At 42.1% G+C, this 17,393-nt stretch overlaps 2 protein-coding genes across 2 annotated transcripts; both read right to left on the bottom strand.

Moving 5' to 3' along the window:
* Positions 1-529: 529 nt before the first annotated feature.
* Positions 530-9,929, bottom strand: LOC144739953 (cyclic AMP-responsive element-binding protein 3-like protein 4). Its single transcript, XM_078622834.1, has 13 exons — positions 9,882-9,929; positions 9,028-9,111; positions 8,024-8,152; positions 7,515-7,770; positions 7,128-7,234; positions 6,955-7,044; positions 6,721-6,827; positions 6,575-6,643; positions 6,350-6,434; positions 6,019-6,112; positions 5,101-5,331; positions 4,423-4,515; positions 530-717 (listed from the first exon to the last, which is right to left on the bottom strand). Exons 1-13 carry the CDS (start codon positions 9,927-9,929, stop codon positions 530-532), a joined length of 1,581 nt encoding a protein of 526 aa, XP_078478960.1.
* Positions 9,930-10,812: 883 nt separating this feature from the next.
* Positions 10,813-14,796, bottom strand: LOC144739952 (protein DEK-like). Its single transcript, XM_078622833.1, has 10 exons — positions 14,673-14,796; positions 14,446-14,541; positions 13,929-14,038; positions 13,444-13,538; positions 13,210-13,339; positions 11,838-12,134; positions 11,419-11,500; positions 11,069-11,208; positions 10,907-10,975; positions 10,813-10,824 (listed from the first exon to the last, which is right to left on the bottom strand). Exons 1-10 carry the CDS (start codon positions 14,794-14,796, stop codon positions 10,813-10,815), a joined length of 1,155 nt encoding a protein of 384 aa, XP_078478959.1.
* Positions 14,797-17,393: the final 2,597 nt, after the last annotated feature.

Here is a 17,393-nt window from a genome sequence, read left to right as displayed (position 1 = left end):
TGTGTGTGTGTGTGTGTGTGTGTGTGTGTGTGAGTGTGTGGTGCAGACTGCAGACTGATTATCAGATTATTTAAACCGTATATCCAGTCACTTCTACACCCCCACACATGGACACCAGCTCAGTATCGGTATTTAATCTGTGTGAGGGACACGTCTACTGTGTCATCACTGATGTCCACTGGTGAAACTCATCGAGACAGATCGTTACATCAGAAGGACCGTACCTTAGCGACTGTCTGCTCTCCTCTTCATGTCTGTCGTGAAGTTCAGTTCGGGGATGCTGCTAACCAGCTAGCACGCTAACTAACCACCCATGCCCGAGGAACACCCGCCGGTGCCCGAGCCGCACTTCTCCGACGGTAAGAAACAGTCCACAGACCCGGAGAAAAATCAAATGTCGTTATCTGTGAACTCCGTACAGCCTTCTCCCGGTCGAAGAAGTGTGGAGGGAGGGGGGTGGTTTCTAAGTTTTACAGTTTGTTTCTACTGAGAAGCGTCAAACGAATCGGTGGGGGTGTTGAGAAACGTGTCAAAGTTGTGCTGGAAGGTGTTCTGACACGAGCCCCGCTACATCCGGCTCCTGCTGCGGGATTCGACGCTCGTCCCCGGGATGCACATCAACCCTCCACGCACAGAAGAGATGAGGAGATGCGGGGAGCCGCTCCTCCAGGTGCCGGACTCCGCACACGGTCCTCAGGACAGGTCGTCGGTCAGCTGCTGAACGGAGGGATGGGCGGGGGGACCGGCGGAGGAGGTGGCCCGGGGGGGGGGGGGGGGGGTGGCCTGGGAGGGGGGCGCCGGAGGTGGGCGCGTGTGTGGGCGCGCGCGCGCGCGTGTGTGTGTGTGGGGGGGGGTGTTGCAGGAAAGGAAAAGAGGAAAAGAGGGGAAAGGTGGAGGGGAAGAAGAGGGGATGAAGATGTGCACGCAAAAGGGATTTCCTGTCAGATGGAATGTCAAAACATGTACAAATGTTTCATTACAACTGGTGTGAAATACATTTATTATTATTATTATTAATAATAATAATAATAATTTGACATGGATACACGTTTGAACATTTTGGGAATGTACATGGAAGAAAATTGAGTTTTAGAATTATGACGTTAATTCAAATTTTAAAATGAATGGGAATCTCACCACAGTTCAGTCTGACTATGAAAGAAATGTTAGTTACTCATATTATTATTATTATTATTATTATTATTTAAAACTGGTCTTCCACCAATATATGTCAGATTTATTGTGAATAATTCACGAGCAGGTGTTTTACGTTCAAGTACTGATCCCAACAAATCTCTATTCAGACTGCTTTTCATCATTTTTTGCACCAAAAAATATAGAAAATGCTCCTGTCTGAAAAGTGACTATTGACGGGATAAAGAAAGAGATCAGACTATCAGCAACATATTAAACCGTCATAGACGACATATCAACAATGCGTTGTTTGTCCTGCCATTAGGTTTTATTGCTACCTTATCCTCCTGTCTGGGAATATCTCCCCCATCAAGGCTGCAGCCTTTAGAACCACTCCCCAGATCAATAAACAAATGCCTGTACACAATCACAAGAGGAAGGATGGTCCTTCACTCATTCCTGGGCTGGATTGTTCAATTTCACATTTCAAAGTGTGATGGATATTTCCGAGAAGAGTTTTTTTTTCATCCTTCAGAAAATCACTTTGTTTTTTAAATAAATAAGAGACTCAAAAATAAATAACTCAAATAACTTATTGCAGAATGTAAATGTTTTGTGTCACTTGTTGTTTGTATCTGGTCCCATGTACCTGGGGGTACAGGTAGCACAGGTAGTACATGCTGGGCCCTTAGCAAGAACTGCATGTAGGACCTCTGGTGGGCAGTAGTAGACATTATCAAAGTGTTACTGTTTTATAATAAGTAAAATAATGAGATGTGTGCTGAATTTTTGCCGGTGCCGTTTACAGATAAAAAGATACTTTAAAAACGATACCTTACATTCTTCCATACTGCTGATGTTGTGTCACATGCCATACTACAAAATATACAAATATGAAATCACGTTATCTAATTAATGGTTTCATCATGGTTGTCATGGAAACACCTGTGCCTTAATTGCATAGGTTGGATATGAGACTGAATGGGTAACCATGGAAACAGGTCAGCTGTGCAATCTGATCAGCATATAATGTTCTCTGGCAGGCAAGCAGATTCACATCAGTTCACACTACTCAGTGGCCCAACTGCAGATGGGCTGCTGCCATCACAAGACACTGGCTGGATGTCTGTATCACATGGTGGGCTCAGGTGAAGGTCTACTTCCGTCCACTACACAGAAGTATGAACAGGGGTATTCAGGAAATGGAGTTGAGGTCTCGCCCACCTCAACGGTAAGCAGTTTTTTTTCTCCAGGAACATTCTTTTAAACTCACATTCATTCTTACATACAATTACCAAACAGACATATGTAACGTACATAAAAACAGGTTGTCACATGTACATTTCTCAGCCTTTGCAACACAACACAGTCATGGAAGCATGAAAAGTGAAAGGATATGAATGATTTTGTCGGGTTCTCATGTTGGGACTTGACGTGGCACTTGGGGGGAATGTTCAGAGATGTAACGTGCTTGTGAGCAACAAGCAGAGTGGAATATCATCAATAATGAATTTCCTGTCAGATGAACGCAGCTCAGACCTGCTGAAATAAAACAATTTCACCTAGATCATAATAATTTGAAGAATTAATTATGGGAATATTAATCTCAGAGACTCATAGTAAATCAACACGCAGCTCAAATACCAAAATACTATGACAACATGACGGTGTCAGTTTAATCACTATTGTTATTTGACTGACACATCTGCAGCTGTCACTGCCATGGCAACACAGCCCCCCCCCACACACACACCCTCCAAATCACCCAGCATGTCGCTGAAACACCCTCATACTGTAGAATGACAGCACATAATTTTCTGTGAACCACCATCAAACACGATATACCCGCAGAAAAATTGCACCACTGTAGTGTATGTTTTTACCAACCTACAAGAACGTTTATTAACTATAACAACAATGTAACAATTATGAACACACTGTAACTGTATAACATCTATAATATCCATGATGTACATCTACTAGTTTGTGTAGTGACATGATGTCTAGTTAATGTGTCATAACTGAAGACAGAGGAACATCTGTGTTTGTTCATGTAATAACAGCGATCTTATCAGTAAATTATTAAATCTGTTGCTTCTCATCTTTGTGTTACACTCATGTTTTCAGCTTGTCCAAGTGTTGAGGGATCCTGCATCAGCCATCCATCTTTAATTAACTTCAGTGTGTCTTTATTTGGCTCCTCTGTGAATGGTCTCCATTTCAACAGGAAGTGGTGCTGCCCCCGTCATGCTTTATTGTCAATTATTTAACAGAAAAGAGTCTAAATATTCAAAAGCAGCCCTCCCCTCCCCCCACCACCACCACCAGGTGTCTGTTTCAGTGATTCACTGTCAGTAAGAACTCATTCGTAGTTTGTCTCTACTGCAAAGATTTCTTTGAATTCTCTGGAGGCCAAAGGTCAAACTGGGAGAACAAACGGATTTGTGCAATAAGACGTCTGTGTGTTGAAGTTGAACTCATAAAACATTGCGTGTGGTGTGCAAAACAGGAGCACAAAAAACATATTTATTTTTAACCCTTTATAGGGCGACAAACTATATTTGATCACTTCCATCTTTCTCTCTTTGTATGTATGTATGTATGTATGTATGTACTACATCTATCAATAGCTATATATATATATCACTCGCTCTATAAATTTAATTTCTTCTCTAAATTTATTATTTTTTAGGATATTTATCTTAAGAATATACTACAGGCTTGGTGAACATTTAAAAATATTTTATTTTCTAGAAAATGTTTTATCCAAAACTGTACCAGAACTAGATATGGAAATATAGTGACAGAGAGAGCGGGAGTATTTCAATAAGTGCCCTGTAAAGAGTTAATAAAGATAGACTTCCTCTTGACAAAAGTGATGAAGTAACAAGAATAGTGAGGCATTAGCGCAACCTTGTGGACAAATACGGTATCGCAGGCTGCAGGAACTACGACTAACATGTCTGAAGAAGAAACAAGAATAATTCTTCACTTTTTTCTAAATTTTGGTAAAATTACATTTTCTGACTTCACTGCCGTATATATGTATGTATGTATGTACGTATGTAGTGTATATATAAATACACTGCATTTATATATATAATGTTTATTCTCTTCTTTATTCTGATAGATATTGTGATCTTGATTGTTATTGTGTTTTTGTGTCAACAACACTGTGAGCCTTGAATTTCTCCTTAGGACAAAGGTCTTTGAATCATCCATCTACAGGTTGAAACTGACTATTGTACTTAAACTGCAACTGAGGGTATACTAGGTATCAGTTGTCACTGTATAACTGCTTGTTAGCTTGTAGCTTGTACATATTGCTCTGGACCGCCATGGTCTGGTTGATGGGAGAATCTGGAGGGAAGACGTCTTCTCCTGCAAACAATCGGTCAACGAGGTCAAAAGTTTGGCCTTTATTTCAGACTGAAGAAGATGTGAAGTTACTGTACAGTTTAACATGTGACAGTTGATAATAAATAGAACTGACTGACTTGTGCTGCAAATGATCAGTTGGTAGAAACTTAAATAAAAAAGAGGAAAATGGGACGCTCCCTCAAAAGCTGCACAAATTAATCGATCTACAGTATAAATAAAACTGATAAAACCAAATAAATGCAATCAGCAAATTGAAAAAAATCAAGTTACATTGCATAATTTGAAGAAAATAAAACTGCTGGTCCAACTTAGCGTGTTAGCATCTTCAGCTACACATGTGACATTCATTGAATTATATTAATAATGATATAATTTGTGCAGCAACGTACTTCATGGAGTGGGAATAAGTGGAAATAAACATTGAAAATCCCGACCGGCTGCCATGTTTGTCTCCTGCCAGGATCTGCTGCGTCAGCCTACAGCTGATCCAGAAGGTTGCTGTGTCAAACCATCATCCACCATATCCGCTACATTTCATCAGCATGTGCAGGTTTCATGGGTCGTGACTTCCTGTCACATTGACACTCAACAACTCAGTCTGTTTGGCAACAAGAGCGGAGCTGCTCTGGGACTGGCTGCTGTCCTGCTCTGTGTGGTTGAAGTCTGTATTTTCAGGGATTATTGTGGGTTCATGTGTGGAAGCAGCATCATCCGGTGGTCCAGACTCGCTGAGATCAGACGAGTCAGACTGGAGAGACAAACTGCCATCCTCGTTTGCTGCAGGCACGGGGTCAGTCAGGATGTTCCTGGAAATAACTAGAAAGATCAAAAATTGTATTACGTCTGTGCCTAAATCTTTGCGCTTGTCACTTTCATTACATGGCCCACTGATGATGTCACAGCAACCGAGAGCCGACGAGACGTATCTGTTGCTGACACAGATTCCGTGTGAGGACACTGGTTGTAACTTGTAACTGCTGAGATTCAGGAGCTTCTTTCACCACTGAAAGTCTGAAGCTCCAAAAATGACACGAGCAGCTGAACTGATTAGCATGATGGGGAACTGTGGTACTGTGTGTGTGTGTGTGGGGGGGGGGCATCATAGGCCACGCCCATTGAAATGGGCGGTTAGGTCGCTTTCATTTTCTTGTTACGTTCATCTCCTTTTATCATCACTGTATTTCATACTTAGGCTCTTTTGAGTGTAAGGGCCTGTACGTACTTTGTGCAAGAACAGACGACTTTGATTTCTTGAGGTGGGAGGAACAAGAACAAAGTGAGTTCTAGTCAGAACATTTCAAACTTCATGAGAAACTCAACTGCGTATCTCTACGCTTAATTTCCGACCAATCTCACAACAGTCGTCAGACACCACACGAGAAAAAAAGTTCTGCCCAGATGATGTGACAAGAACCGTCAACATCACTCTGCTCTAAAAGCCTTGGGTAAGGGAACACATTTCTCGACTCCTGTGGAGTACGTAAAGGCCTTAACTGAACTGACCTCCTGTGGGTTTGTAGGCATCATCAGCTGACAGGTGACGTCTGAACGGACTGAAACTTGGCATGACGATCAAAGTCAGTGAGACCACGATGATCTGAGGACACACAACTACATTGTTACAGCTTTAATGGATCTATCTTAATAGTACCAGAGAGATTCATTTTAACTCCATGAACAGTACTGGTACCACAGCAACAGTATTTGACTAAATAATACTACAGATGTACTATTATGTTATAAATGCTTTATGTATATTATAAGTAAGTCCATGTTCAATAGACCTTTAGTGCTCCGACCCAAGAAATACTTCACAACCTGAGCACACACGTACCAGGAGGCAGGTGCTGGTCTGCGCTCCTTTACTGACCGTCTGCTTGATCAGAGACTGAAGCTGGCGCAGCTGGTTGATCAGAGACCTGGACACATCAGCAGAGTTACCATAACCTGACGCCCACCGGCTGCATGCTCACCACTATGTAGCTCCAGCCGACTGTATGAAAGACACACAGTCTTTGAGTCCCCACGTGATGTTCGGCAGTAACAAACAGGGTCGTACATGTTGTGTTTCTCCAGCTGCTCCACTGTCCTCCGCAGCTCCTTGTTTTGTGCCGAGCAGGCTGCAGCTCTGTACACACACACACACACCACAAGATGTCATTAAGTGTGATTCTCACAGCACAGTAAATCGTTCTGTCGGTGTACCTGCTCTCCAGTCCATCGATGTACTCCTTCCTCCGCCGTCGGCTGTCCTGAGCCGACTGCTTGTTGCGGATTTTCCTCCGAACTTTTTTCAGGATGCGTTCTTCAGCCTACAAGTAAAGAACTCATTAATGTAACAAGAAAGGAGCTGCGACAGATAAAAACGTCATATTGTCCGGGCATACTTGTTAACCCTGCATTTTGTCTGACAGGCAAATGTTTGAGAAGGTATTTGACCTTTGTGAGAGGAAGGTTGTTAGGCAGAGAAACTCCCTCCTGGGTCAGCAGCTTCTGCTCTTCCTCTGTCAGCTGAAGCTCCGGATACAGCTACAGCAGCAGCAGCAGCAGCAGAACTCAGTGGCAGCAGGAATGTGATATGTCCGATAAGAATGATTTAAGGGAAGTCTTACCAGGTCAAGACTGGGAGGGCGGACAGAGGTCAAAGTGCCCGCAGAAACCGCTGGCAGCTCATTGACGATGCATGAGTCTGAAAACAGCAGCTGTGAGCTCCACTCGTCTGTACAGGAGAAGAATCTTAGATGCATTGAAATCTGTGATCTCAATCAACATACTACATACGTACATACATACTCAACATTACAGGATGCTGATACGACAGTGTTGAGAGTACAACATGCACAACTCGTAACACTACTAAACACTACTATACACAATGCAGACAGCACCTTCTAAGTACGTTTAGTTTCTATTTCTCTTTGACACAAAAAGTGAATCGGGTAGTCAAGAGTGACCTGTGTGACTCCATGACCTGACCTCCAAAAGTATACGTCACACACCGAGCTCTATGGAGATGACATCTAGGTTGGGTTGCTCCTGCTTCACACTGCCCAGGCCACTGATGTCATACACCACTTGGTAGACGGCAGTCTGGGTGGCTGCAGGAGTCACTGCAGACTTGGGACTCTCAATGATGGGATCCTCCGACATGCCGCTGTCGCTCTCTGATGAAGGGTCAGCTGGCAGACCGCTGGGAAACACCTCATTTGGGTCAACAGCTTGAAGGTTGTCCTCAGTTTCGTTGTCACTCGCAGTCTGAAGTTCAGATGTGATCAGTCAATTTGTTTTCATGGATTGTATGTGACTAAATCTATAAATAAATGTGTTATTTAATACTCAATATATGGAAATAAACACATGATACATATTCATGAATATCTATACATAGAAATGGAAACAAATAACATAAATAAGTATAATAAAAACGGGAACGTATTTCCCTGCTGTGGGACAAATAAAGACTTATCTTATCATAACCCGGCCATTGGCAAATAAATGTAGAGCTCACACAGTCAGGGTCTCCGGCCCAGATCTGCAGGGGGTTTTCTGAGCTGGAGAACGGAGGGTCAAGTTGCCAGCTGTCGATCTGTGAAACACCACCACTGATCAGCAAGTCGCCGTTCTCAGGATCCATAACCTGCAACGCAGTGACACATCCAGCTGAACGCTCACCAAAGAGACTGAGGTTAGGATTGGAGGGGTGTTTGGGGGAGGAGAGCCACAGTTTTAATTCTTCTAGGGAAATAAATGAAATAGTTTCATTCCAAAAAATGTTTGAAGCACTGTTTCTCTTTTTTCCAAAAAACAGAGAAGAATTTTCCTGGATAATTCTGTCTGCTGAATAAGATTCGGTCAGATTTCAACAAGTTTTAAAACACGTTTTCTTATCTTTCTTTATCAAGGTCTACTTGTGTTCTTCAAACTCCACCACCAGTACCTTCACTATGTGTTGACAATCAGCTGCAAGGTTTCACAGGCATTTCTCTCTGATTAAAGTCACACATACACAAATACATATACAGACATGGTGTACAACACAAACAAAAGGTGTATTGTGTCATTCTTTTTCGAATATCACTTCTCTTTTTTCTCTTTTGGAGCTGCTCTTTGTACAAGATTGTTCAAATGTAAAGTTAGTTATAGTAGAGAAACATGTGCTCACAGCTCACACGTAAAGGAGAAAGTAAACAAAACACAAGGGAACAGTCTAGTAGCAGGGGTGTGGAAGAGGACATCCTGTACACACACACACACACACACACACACACACACACACACACACACACACACACACACACACACTTGTCAAACATGTTTATCTGCTTTCAGACTAGTATTTTTTTTTTCTGTTTTTATTTGACATAACAGTAAATAGTGAGTATTAAACCTTAAACAACTTACTTTAGCTATTTAAATTGTACTGTAGTACAAATGTGAGAGCATGACTTCTACTTCTACTTCATAAGTAAAGAATTCGAATTCTCGTTCCAGTCACTGAAGTTCTGTGTTCACCCTCCTGTCAGACGTCATGAAGTCATGAAGATCTTCCAGGCTGTCCCGGTTCGTCCCGGTTCGTCCCGGTTCGTCCCGGTTCCTCTGGATCAACAGGACCCCCAGAACCACTTTTAGCTCATCGGACTCACCCACGTCTCTTCTTCGTATTTCGGCCTCAGACTTCACGGTTCGTCATTCCCAAAGGTTCCGGACCTCCGCCACAGCAGGATGGACTCCAAATCCGACCGGAAGTCACTAACTCGTTTTTACTCTTCAACACAACACACCAATCCGGCAGGAGACTAACCAACTTCCGCTTCCGGCACGTCTTGTTCGTATTTCTCGGGCCTGCCGCCACCCTCTGGTCGAAGGGGATACGTAAAATACCAAAGTATACATCCACATTTAGCCCTACTGTCGATCTACGATAACTGCATGACTGAGATCTGTTTTGTTTGTTTGAATGCACCTTTAAGTTTGCTTAAAAGAGTTAGTATTATTTGGGGTTAATTGAGTATTTGGTAATGCTTTTATTTTGTAGGTACTTGTAGGTGGTCAGTCACTGGGGAGGGATATGGTTCCTATGGTTTCTTACCAGGGTGAGAGAGGCTTGGTGGTGTTCTTTGTCTTTGTCTGCTGGTAAAAAATAAATCAACGTTGATGGATCTCTCTTTTTTCCCTGCGTAAAATATAGTTCATTTCCCAGTTACCTCAGTGGCCGTTTGTTGTGTTTGCTCATTTATATTTGATACTGCACAATTTTTGAGTTATAACACTATCATTATTTGTGTTTGGTCTTGGCGAGACGGGGATCTCTATCTCCCGAGACTTCCCCAGGTGGTCTACTTTCATCCAAAATAGTTGTATCGGACTTGCATTCCCACAGCACATGTAGGCAGGTCCTCATCTTTCTTCCCCATTTTCAGCAGAGATGATCAGTAATAAAACTATTCTCTGGAGCCTAGAGGGTGTAAAACAGAATCTATGTATTGGATAAATTTGATGTTTACCTGAGTTCACTAGTATTCTCCTCCATTCTTCCTCACCTAGTTAACATTCCAGAACTCTGCCATATAGTCTTCAAATTCCTGCAAATATCCTTTTTTAGTCTGCTGTAAAAGACCGCTAATTAAGGAGTGGGTCCAGATTTAATTGTATCATCGTCTCTATATTTGGGTTCAGATGTATACCTGAATACACCTATATCTGATGGTACCCATCTGAATCCAAACAGTAGGATCTCACAGACCATATATTCTTTTCATGCAACAGTACAGCTGTCGTGGTCAGATGTTACAAACGGGTTAAAAAAAACAAACATCATGTTAACACAATTGTTTCAACTGTTACAAAAGACAACAACATGAAAAACAGATCCAGAAATGCCACCCCCCCAATTTTCGCTTTCTTTAAAACAAATTTGAACTCATCCATGTTCTTGACAAAACACACACACAATCGACAATTAACATAAATTAAGTGACAGTAGGAAGTTTCATTCTTCCATCATGAACTAGTTTTAAACTGATATTTCTTTGTGACACACTCAGTAAACATAGATCAGACAGTTTAGTTGAAAGCTTTATTTAACAGGTGACAAAGGAATGTTTGCTACATTCAAATTAAATGTTTCCATAAAAAACAAACATATGTACAGAAATAAATCATGCATGTTTGTTTTCTTTATGTTCTTCAAATGCTTTTCTCACAAAGTCTGAAAAGCACGTGATTAAAAAATACTAGAAAACAACTAAAATATGAAACGGCAGGTTTCCCTTCTTTGTTTCATGCCCACGGTGGTTTTCATGTGATGAGCTGCGAAAATACAGAAAACACAAAACAAGATGACTAGACAAGCTGTTGTTGGTGTGTGTGTGTCTGTGTGCGTGTGACTCACAGACTTCACTGTCTGTTTGATGAAGTCCTTCCTGCTCGTCAAGTCGTGATCTGGAAACGTATCAAACACCTGAAAGGCAGTACGTTGTACGATATCATGTTAAATGTTTTGATGTTTTTAATCAGACGATCATATACCAACCGTGTTGCATGTGAGTCTCACCCGCTGGCAGATCTTTTTCATGGTCATCTCCTTCAGGTCTGCCTCCTTCAACAGACTCTGGACAGTCTCCTTCAGCTGTTCGTCATTCGGCGCCTTCTTGATCATGTTGATGAGCGGCTCATCGTCAGAGCTGTCATCTGCTGCAAGGAGGAGGGATCGACGGAACACGGAATAACTCGATGCTACTATCAGAGCGCAGTTTTCATTGTTCAACTAGCCGCTGCTGCTCCCAATACACATGGCAGATATATCAGCAGTCTTAAATAGATAACAAATTATTAGGGACCAGCTGGTGGGAGACTGGTGGGAGCCTTTTTGGAGGTGTCCCATGATGGCGTCAGCGACTTCACCTGTGTTTGTGTTGTTTTTGCTGTTGCTGCTGCTGTCGGCCTTCTTGCTTTTGGCAGCATGGGCTGATTTCGTCTTCTTCGGCTGCGGAACATGAAAAATGCGTGAGCCACCTCTCATCACACATCTTCCTGAGCTGCGTGTGATTTCATTTTTAACCTTCTCATCGTCATTGCTGTCATCGGCAGACTCCTGGTCTGAAGCGTCCCTCTTTGCTCGCTTCTTAGGAGGAACCATCTTCTTGGAGGGGGTTCTCGGCCGTTTTACCGCGGAGGATTTCTTGGGCGCAGCTTTTGTCCGGACTGTTTTTGATTTGGGGGACTGGGAGTTTGCGAATCAGAATGAGCAAACACGTTGTTATTACACCTACATGTAGATGTATGTATTTGCAAAGTTGAAACAAAAAATCCACTTTTGGCACCTTGTCACCTTCGCCTTCTTCCTCGCCTGCTGACTCCTCCGACGTGCTCGGCTGTTCCGTCTCTTTTTTCGACGGCTCCTCATCTGAACCCTCAACATCACCTGACGCTGCCTTCTTCTCACCTTCGTCCTCGTCACTGCTGGAATCCATGACAATGGCTTTGGACTTGCTTCCTGATTTGCTCTTCTTGGGGGAGGAGCTCTTGGGTTTGGGTTTGCTCTTCTTGTTGGTTTTGGCGTTTGAGTCGCTGCCTGAGAGCTTTTTCTTTGATTTCTTCTTTTTCTTCACAGGCAGCCGCTGAAACAAAGACACATTTGAACTGCTGACTGGTGGCTGACTGATTTTCCTTTTTCTCCACACACATTCTACATAGTACTGTAATTATTCTACTATTCTTTTTACTTAATTTCAAGCTTTATTCTACCTTATTTTAGTCTGTTTTTATCTTTAGTTTTGTGTGCAGTGCTTATACTCAGGAGTTATTTTTATCTTTTAATATCTTTATGTTAAATGCAGCACCTTACACCAAGACAAATTCTTGGTATGTACATACCTGGCAATAAAAGCTTTTCTGATTTTATTCATTTATTCATTCATCTCGTCCCACTTGCTCCGGTTACGGGTCACAGTTGTTGAGTCACCAGCTCATCAGAGGGCCACATGAAGGACAAACAACCATTTCACACACGGGCAATTTAGAGTGACCGATTAACCTTAGCATGCTTTTGGAGGTGAGTGGAAGCAGGAGAACACGCAGACATGGGGAGAGCAAGCAAACTCCACACAGAAAGAGCCCAAGGCAGGAACTGAACCAGGGACCCTCGTTCTATGAGCCAACATCATTTATATCGCATTTTAGTGCAAACCCTTATACTGTTGATACATTAGTTCACTGCAGAAACGTCACTTTTATATCAGTCTGTACAAGAGCGTAGATATCTGAGTGTACATGTTGACGCCCTCTACAGGTTGAAACATGGACCTTGCACTAGAAGTCCATTAGCTGCAGCTGGTGGGGTGCTTGGTGTCTGTTGGTATTGTGTGTAACCAAGTGTCCTTTTCGCCCCAAACCTCCTATAAACACAGCACTGTGTGAGTGGGCAGGGCTTATCTCAACCTCTCAGACTTGCACATGTTTGCACATCAGCTGGAACTTTGGGGTTTGGCTTCATTTCAAATTTAATAACAATAATATCAACAACAACAATAATAATAACAACAACAACAACAATAACAATAGTAATAATAAAAATATATTTACATCTTCAAATGTTCAGGCCTTCTAAACATCTGCTTGATTAACACTTCTCATCTGGGAAACTAAAACGAGGATGAAAGGTGATAGATTAGAGCTGGTGCAGTCACTGCTCACCTTCCCACTGCTTTTCGGCGACGTGAGGAAAGTCAGGATCCTGTCGACCAAGTCAGAGTGTGTCCCTTTCTTTTCCAGATCCAGTATGCCACAGACAACTTTCAGTTTGGAGTTGGGGAAGTTTGAACTCCTGCATCAAATAAAGAAATGTAGGAAGGTCATCATTTGTCCTGCTTTTGTGTCAATAACAAATAATGACCTCACAAGGAAACATGTTTCTGCACACAAACTTACTTGAGAATTTTATCCCTCTTTTTGCCATACTGTTCACTGTTCACGTCAAAAGCAAAACCATTAAACAGCCGCAGGTTCCTCTTTATTGTAGAAATCTGATGAGAGAGCAAACATACTGGCGTCACGACCGTCACTGTATTCCGCTTCATGGCTGATTCTCAGACTCCGGCCTCCATTTCTGAGACAAAAGGAAGGCATTTCCATGGTGACCAGATGAAACACAGTGTCACTTTGAGAACCAAGGACTTAGCTTGGATGTCTGGCCTGACACGGCTCAACAGAAAAGACACACAAAAGTGAGTCCGACAGGTGACACAGAACATTTTCCCTTTCCCTTTCATGTTTCAAACAGTTAAGTGAAAGTTATCAGATGTCTCCCCGTCTGATTCTACACAGCATCCCTTCACCTCTACACTGGTATCATACAGTCTCTTGGAAATGATGAGCTGGGGACCAAAGCATCTGATCCCTTCAAATGTCTGCACCTTTCCGGGTCGGTCAAACAAGATGGCGTGCAGAGGTTTCAGATCAGTTGTTTTCATTTTGGTAATCTGGAAGCTGGTACGTGGAATGTCGCCCAGTTTATCCCCGCTACCTGAAATTACAATCAATCAATCAATCAATTTAATATTTCTTTAAACCTATAAAAATCTTTAAAACTACAATTTATGCAGTGGTGACAGATGACATGAAAGAACAGTGAACAGTCCTAATTCTAAAGTTTTCTGTCACAAGGTGCAGCAGGAACCAACAAAGCACTGATCTCATCTCAGATGAAGCAACACTCTCTGAGGAGAACTGAGCCCACAGAGATATCACACACTGGGTGGATTTGTGGCAAACAAACGCTGACCAGGCTGAACAGGTATTAACAGTTACAATGATCGCTATGATCTGTACAGACTGAAGTACTTTTTTTAAAGGCCTGCTGATACATCCATATTATTTACATGAACTTTTTATGGCCAGCAGTGGAACATGTGCAACTTAACCTGAACTCACCATCTCCAATCTTCAGCTCTCTCTGCTTCCGTGCCTGGAAATCGAGCCGCTCAACAGTCTTCTTTGCACGTTTGCCCTCAACAATTTCACCTGCAACTGAGACAACACAATGGTTCAATTTAATTTAACAGCAATAGCAGCAGCAGCTGCCACACAGAAGCACAGTTATGTCAAAGGCATTTATTCAGATTGTAACCAGATACTTGAACTAAACAGTTTTCCCTCACCTGGTATATTTGAGAAAGATTTGTCTGGATTTGATTGATCTGCCTGTGACGCCTCGTGTTGGTCATCCTTGTCTTCCTCCGAGACAGCAGAGCTGTTTATCGCTTCCTCTGCCACGTCACCCATATCTGCTTGCCTTTCTTTGTCTGTCTGAAAATACAAACTTATTATAAGATAAATAAGTCTGAATAACTGATGTTGCTTGGTGCGTCTGCAACTTATTGTCTTTATTGGACCATAAAGAAGAAGTGTAACATTTTCAAAGAAGCTGAACCTGAGCTGGGCTACCAGTGCAGTCTTCTTCTTCTCCTTTCGGCTTGTCCCTCTTCAGGGGTTGCCACAGCGAATCATTGATTTCCATCTTTCCCTGTTCTCTGTATCCTCTACTCTGACTCCAACTACCTCCATGTCCTCCCTCACTGCATCTATAAACCTCCTCTTTGGTCTTCCTCTCTGTCTCCTACCTCCAACTCCATCTCTAACATTCTCCTACCAATGTATCCACTGTCCCTCCTTCGCACGTGTCCAAACCATCTCAATCTAGCCAGAAACAAACTAGTATTAAGACAGTAAAGTCTCATTTGATCACCCAACACAACTTACTACCTGGTAAACACACCCTGTACATATAGTAGGCAGCTGCCTGCATATGCAGAGGCTTCTTGGTGTGGTACAATAAACAAAAAGGAAGAAAACAGATCTTCACTTTATTAAATGCTATAAGGCGTTTAAGAGGTATCCCGAACAAATTCCCGACTTCAGTTAGAATTCAATTCAAAAGAACATGTTTCTATTACAATGCTTAAGGGTAATTGGTGATTTGGACGGATTCTCTTGCACTTTTAGCCTGAAATTAACTGCCATTAACTAATCGTTCATCAACAGACTGAAGTTGCGTTTCGGAATCGAACACCACTAAATATGCGTGTATGATAACATTCGATCATTTGTTAGATTTGTTTGCTGTTATTCGACACCTATAATATCCAGGAAAACTGTGTTTCTGGGCTTTATTATTCACAATAAATGTTTGTACGGATTCGCGGTCTGTAATTTGACGTTCACGTCACAGTTCCCTTTGTGTGTCTACTGTTGTATCTGGTACAATGTCCCTTCCTTACTTAACCCCAGTGATTTCAGCCGAGGTATCTCTTGTCGTGTATCTGGAAAAAGGAGTTTTGGAGTCGTAAACGTTTCACGGTGATCAGCTCCATGCAGCTAGCCGCTGCCTGCTAACATTAGCGTAAATAATGTTAGTGGCGGTAATCAGACAGAATGGGTGACACGGATAGTTCAGAACTGGAAGTCCATATTAACACACTGAATACAAAGACTCTCAAACTCTGACGTTGCTCAACGAGGTGATAAACTTTACCGTGTTATGAGCTGGAGAAACTGTCACTGTCTTGTTTTTGATTTCGTGATGGCGGTTTCTCAGGAGGGCAGGGCTTCGGCGGCGGCCAACTCTCTGATTGGATGTAAGATCGATGACGTACGGCCTTCTTCTTCGTTGACCTAAAATAGTTTAGCAACTCCGCCATCTACTGGACCGGTTTTATATTGTCAGGAAATAAACCGTATCATGTAATTAATTTCCCATCATCTAGATTAGAACAGTGTTATGATGCTGAAACTAAACAAAAACAAACTAAAAACTACACTACTCATGAGGTGTTTTGTACTAGTCTCTATGCCACAATGGGGTTAAGTCATCAGGTCTGAACAGAAACAGCTGGGCAGTACAGATGTTAAACAAAAATGTATAATGTACATTCATAAATCTTGCGCACCATCAGGTTATGCAAATGGTTGATTATAATTCATGCTGCAGATAGACACTAGAGTAAAATGTTTCTCAGATATATCTGGGATGAGTAATGAGACTTCAGGGAGCAGCAGGTTCATTCAGACACGTTCACATCTGGATGTTGCTGTAATTGCTACTGGAGATGTGCAGAGCCGCTGAGGACGCCCTCAGAGGTCAGCAGGTCAGAGCAACCTCCAATCAATGTGTCATGTTTCCACTGCACAGCACGCCTATGTTAGTTCTTCCTGTTTGTTTCCTCTGCAAATAATCCTCCTTGATGTCCGTGCATGGCTTATCTATAGAATCACTTGTGAAATTTTCTTTCAACGAAATATGTCAGTAAAAACTGAAAATGTTCTCCCTCCTTACTACATTTCTAAAGTGACTTACATTGTTTAAACTCAACAATTCTATTTCCTCTGCATTTGTGAAGAGCGAAACAACAAGTAAAAGCTGAAATGAACCGACAATCCTAGTTTTATCAATTTAACTACAGCTTATGAACACATGATGGCACTGTGCATGCAGGGATATTTGAAGCAGAACTGGAACAGCTTTTAAATGTTCATGCAGGAAGATTGAATAAAAACAATTTGTTGCAGAAGAACCGCATCTCCAATAAACAGAGCCTCCAGTCCAGTATGGAGGCTAATTCATGCTACAACAAACAACTTCAAAAAAGCCATTTACCTGAATATAAAGTATGTTTTGCGAGACTAAAGCATAAATTGACCACCAACCGACCAACAACCAGAAACACACAGGTCGTTTATATGTCCACTGTCAGCCTTTCGATGATCACCTGACATACCTGAGTGAATCCATTTAGAGAAGGATTAGAATCAGTGTTTCCATCAATGTGATATTGGCTGAGAAATGAAAGGAGTGAAATATGAATCCTATTAAACCAACAGTT

This window comes from Lampetra planeri, unplaced genomic scaffold (genome assembly GCF_965212315.1).
Source record: "Lampetra planeri unplaced genomic scaffold, kcLamPlan1.2.h2 scaffold_1809, whole genome shotgun sequence".
Lineage (NCBI taxonomy): Eukaryota > Metazoa > Chordata > Hyperoartia > Petromyzontiformes > Petromyzontidae > Lampetra > Lampetra planeri.
This window is presented reverse-complemented; position numbering and strand designations above follow the sequence as displayed.